Raw genomic sequence first — 3,804 nt, forward strand, 5'->3', positions numbered from 1 at the left:
ACGACAGGGTATGTGTTTACTCTTGGTGGAGGGCCTATTTGCTGGAAGTCTACTGTTCAATCTGTCGTGGCACTATCTACAACTGAAGCTGAATACATGACAGCGGCTGAAGTTGCAAAAGAAGCTTTATGGCTTACTGGTTTAGTGAAGGAGTTGGGTGTTCAACAAGGTGGAGTTCAGTTGCTTTGTAATAATCAAAGTGCTATTCACTTGGCTAAGAATCAGGTGTATCGTGCTAGAACTAAACATATTGATGTAAGGTTCCACAAGATCAGAGAGTTGGTTGCATCTGGAGAGGTTTTGTTTCAGAAGGTACATATTGATGAGAATGCCGCTGATATGTTCACCAAGCCAGTTACGACAGACAAGTTCAAGCATTGCTTGGACTTGTTGAATGTTTCGAGTTGTTAAAGAAGCAAGGTAACCCAACCCACATTGAAGTTTCCAAGGGGCAGGATATTTGTTAAGGTGGAGATTTGTTAGGTATGGCTCATAAATATACCAGTAAAGAGGACAGGAGATGGAGCGAAGCGAACATCAACTGTCCTTACAAAGAAAGTCTCGTTGTGGGGTTACAAATTATGTGGGTTGGGGGTGCGGGGGCGTAGCCCCCGCGGTACGGTACAGGGTTGATTTTGTAATTATGTACCAGGGTTTTCTATTATAAATAGAGATGTAACCTAGACCTAAAATATCATTGAATAAAATTCTAGCGCCGCCTAGGCACCGAGGACGTAAGCACATTGCCGAACCTCGTAAAATTCTCGTGTTCTTTCGTTTTCTTTACCCGTTTTCGTCAACAGGGCTTCATTCATACTGGGGCCTAATAATTGAGCCGTTCAGTTCTCACAACCCACAAACGTTAAATAAGCCTATACATTGTCGGTGAATACCCAATCATTCTGAAAAATATAGCGACAGCAAGTCTAGGATACACTTTTATTACAAGCTAGCGACTTGTCAAACAAATGAAACCAAATTCATACAAATAACTGTTCCAAATGGCTCTCTCAGCTAAACATTTGGAAAAAAGGAAACAGAAGAAAGAATAAAAAACAGGGGAAAAGAAAGAAATAATAAAGAAAAGGGTAGGCCTGCTTGCCAGCAAATTATCCAATCATCCTTTTATGTAGAACAGCATCCTTTCTTGGTGTTTCCTGATCCATCAGCGACTCTAATGGTGGTTCCTTGGCCGGGAATTGTGGCATTAGCCGCGGCTGCTTCCTTGGCTGCCAATGCTTTTTTTCTTGTAACATGGTAGATCTCATTCAATACGGTTTGGAATGCCTTCTCAATGTTGGTTGCTTCCAGTGCTGAGGTCTCCAGAAACGAAAGACCTTCCTTCTCGGCCAAAGCATGACCATCATCCCCGGAAACTGCTCGGAGATGATTCAAGTCGGATTTATTTCCGGCCATCATGACGACGATGTTGGAATCAGCATGGTCCCTCAATTCACGCAGCCACCTTTGAACATTATCAAAGGCTTGCCTCTTGGTTATGTCGTAGACAAGAAGTGCACCAACAGCTCCTCTGTAGTAAGCACTAGTAATGGCTCGATATCTCTCCTGGCCTGCTGTATCCCAAATCTGTGCCTTCACAATCTTCCCCTCCACCTATATTATAAAGAAAAAAAACAAGTTAACCGGAAATTACATACCATTAATCTACCGAACTTCATTACATTGTTCTAGGTTATCTAAATTTGAGCGGATGTCAAAATTTTCGGGCATATTGATAAAAAAATGTTCTTAACATCTGATTAAATAATCATTTTGACACATATTTTTTCAGAATATTTTAGCCTCTAATGTTTCAGTTTGAAGCTAAAAAATCCCCTCCCTAATGGAAATAGCTAGTTAAGAAACGGTCAACGCTTTAAAATAAGAAATGTTTTACCCTAAAATAAAACGATGTGGCCAAAATGCTAAAAAAAGAATAAGGGCTAAAAAGATTGTTTACTCAAATATTAAGAGCAAATTTACCTTAAAATGTAAGGCGGGAAGCTAAAACATTTCAAAAAAAATAATAGAGACAAAAATTATTTAATCAAATATTAGGGACTTTTTAGCATTCAATTTTTAGCAGGTTAATTTTTGAAAATTTTCTATATTTTACTACTTCCATAACCCTATTAACCATGTTCAAATATGTGCCGATATAAATATCAAATATGTGCCGATATAAATATCAAACATGAATGCTTTAAGAAAATCAGAGAATCTGGATAACATAAACAATTAACAGAGAATCAAAAGAATGTTTTAAAAAAATCCAAGATGACATTCTGACAAATACAGGAAATTGTTTGTCTTTATCAGAATCAAAAGCACAGCTATCACTATGTCATGGGCCAATAAAATACAACATATACTCTCCAATACTGAAAATGGGAATAAAACAGCATAATAACAGCTAGGATAAATTTAATAACTTAATTTTCATTTTAAGAGAGAAATTTTAATTCTCAATTTAATAAATAACATGGAAGCACGGAGATAAAAGAAAACGGTCAGTTGTTTTCTCACTAACAAAGAACTCTTCTAGTCTTTCCAACTTTTAGTAGTTTAATAAATAAAAATAGCCATCAAAAGAGAAAAAAACTCTGAACTAACGTACTCTCAAACATTTCTTACATGTAAAATAATTGTTTCTAAATCATGTGAAATGAAACAATTAGCCGAAATCAACTTTAACATTCAAAGTTAATCTCAAATCTATTTTCGTCCATAAAATTTTATACGGTCTTCTTAAAATTTTAGAAGTTCACTCTTAACATAAATTTCTGCCTCTGTCCATGGATGAATATAGTCTCTGGATGAATATAGTCTGGATATATATATATAGATAGATATATATATATAGAGAGAGAGAGAATGCCTTCTGAAGCATCATGTAAAATTTTCAAAAACTAAATCAGATGTAATGTATTCAAACACACACTTCAAGCTATCAAAGGCGAGAGGAATAACAATTTCAAAATTTAGAAACTTGAAGAACTAATGATTGTCAAAAAGAAAAAGAAAAACATAGATGAAGATGAATCCAAGAGAAGTTGAATCAAACACCTGGAGAGTTCTGGTGGCGAACTCGACGCCAATAGTGGATTTAGATTCCAAGCAAAACTCATTTCTGGTGAATCTGGAGAGAATATTTGATTTTCCAACTCCGGAATCGCCGATCAAAACGATCTTGTAAAGGTAATCATACTCGTGATCTACTCTGTTCGCCATTTACACTCTTTACTCACTCTCAATTTCTCTCTATCGTATCTTCTCTCTCAGACCTGCAAGATCACAAAAAAAATCAACCAAAAAAAAAAAGAAAGCGATACATCTAAAACCATTTGAACTTACCAGACGGCGGAGAATATTTTCTCATAGTGAAAATATGATGAGTTGAGAGAATGTACAAAGAAAGTTTCGAGGGAAGAAAAAACAAGGAAGAATTGTGGAACGAGTGGAAATGGAAAAAACGATGACGACTGGAGTCTGGCTTTTATTTTATTTATTTTTTGGGAAAAATAATATTATTTATTACAGTTTTCGCCTTTTTTGTGAGGGAATGAATTTTTTAAAGAGAAGACGGTGGGTCGAAGATGAGTAAGAGCAAGCTGGCAGGCTGATTTGATTTGCAGTGACAGGGGATATATATATATATATATAGGGGATTTGACATAACTGACACTAATTTTTTTTAATATTCTCTTTCTGATACTGTTTGACTAATATTTTTCGAAGTAGTACTTTTTCTGCTGAATTGGATGCCACGTGTGGAATGCGCATCCCCGGGGACGCGCCTTTGCC

At 36.2% G+C, this 3,804-nt stretch overlaps 1 protein-coding gene across 1 annotated transcript; it reads right to left on the minus strand.

Moving 5' to 3' along the window:
* Positions 1-1,087: 1,087 nt before the first annotated feature.
* On the minus strand, positions 1,088-3,268 carry LOC120115296 (ras-related protein Rab11C-like). The gene is made up of 2 exons (XM_039136032.1): positions 3,067-3,268; positions 1,088-1,614 (listed from the first exon to the last, which is right to left on the minus strand). The coding sequence occupies exons 1-2, from the start codon at positions 3,229-3,231 to the stop codon at positions 1,126-1,128; spliced, it is 654 nt and encodes a 217-aa protein (XP_038991963.1). The 5' UTR covers positions 3,232-3,268; the 3' UTR covers positions 1,088-1,125.
* Positions 3,269-3,804: the final 536 nt, after the last annotated feature.

Source organism: Hibiscus syriacus, unplaced genomic scaffold (genome assembly GCF_006381635.1).
Source record: "Hibiscus syriacus cultivar Baekdansim isolate YM2019G1 unplaced genomic scaffold, ASM638163v2 tig00110260_pilon, whole genome shotgun sequence".
Taxonomy (NCBI): domain Eukaryota; kingdom Viridiplantae; phylum Streptophyta; class Magnoliopsida; order Malvales; family Malvaceae; genus Hibiscus; species Hibiscus syriacus.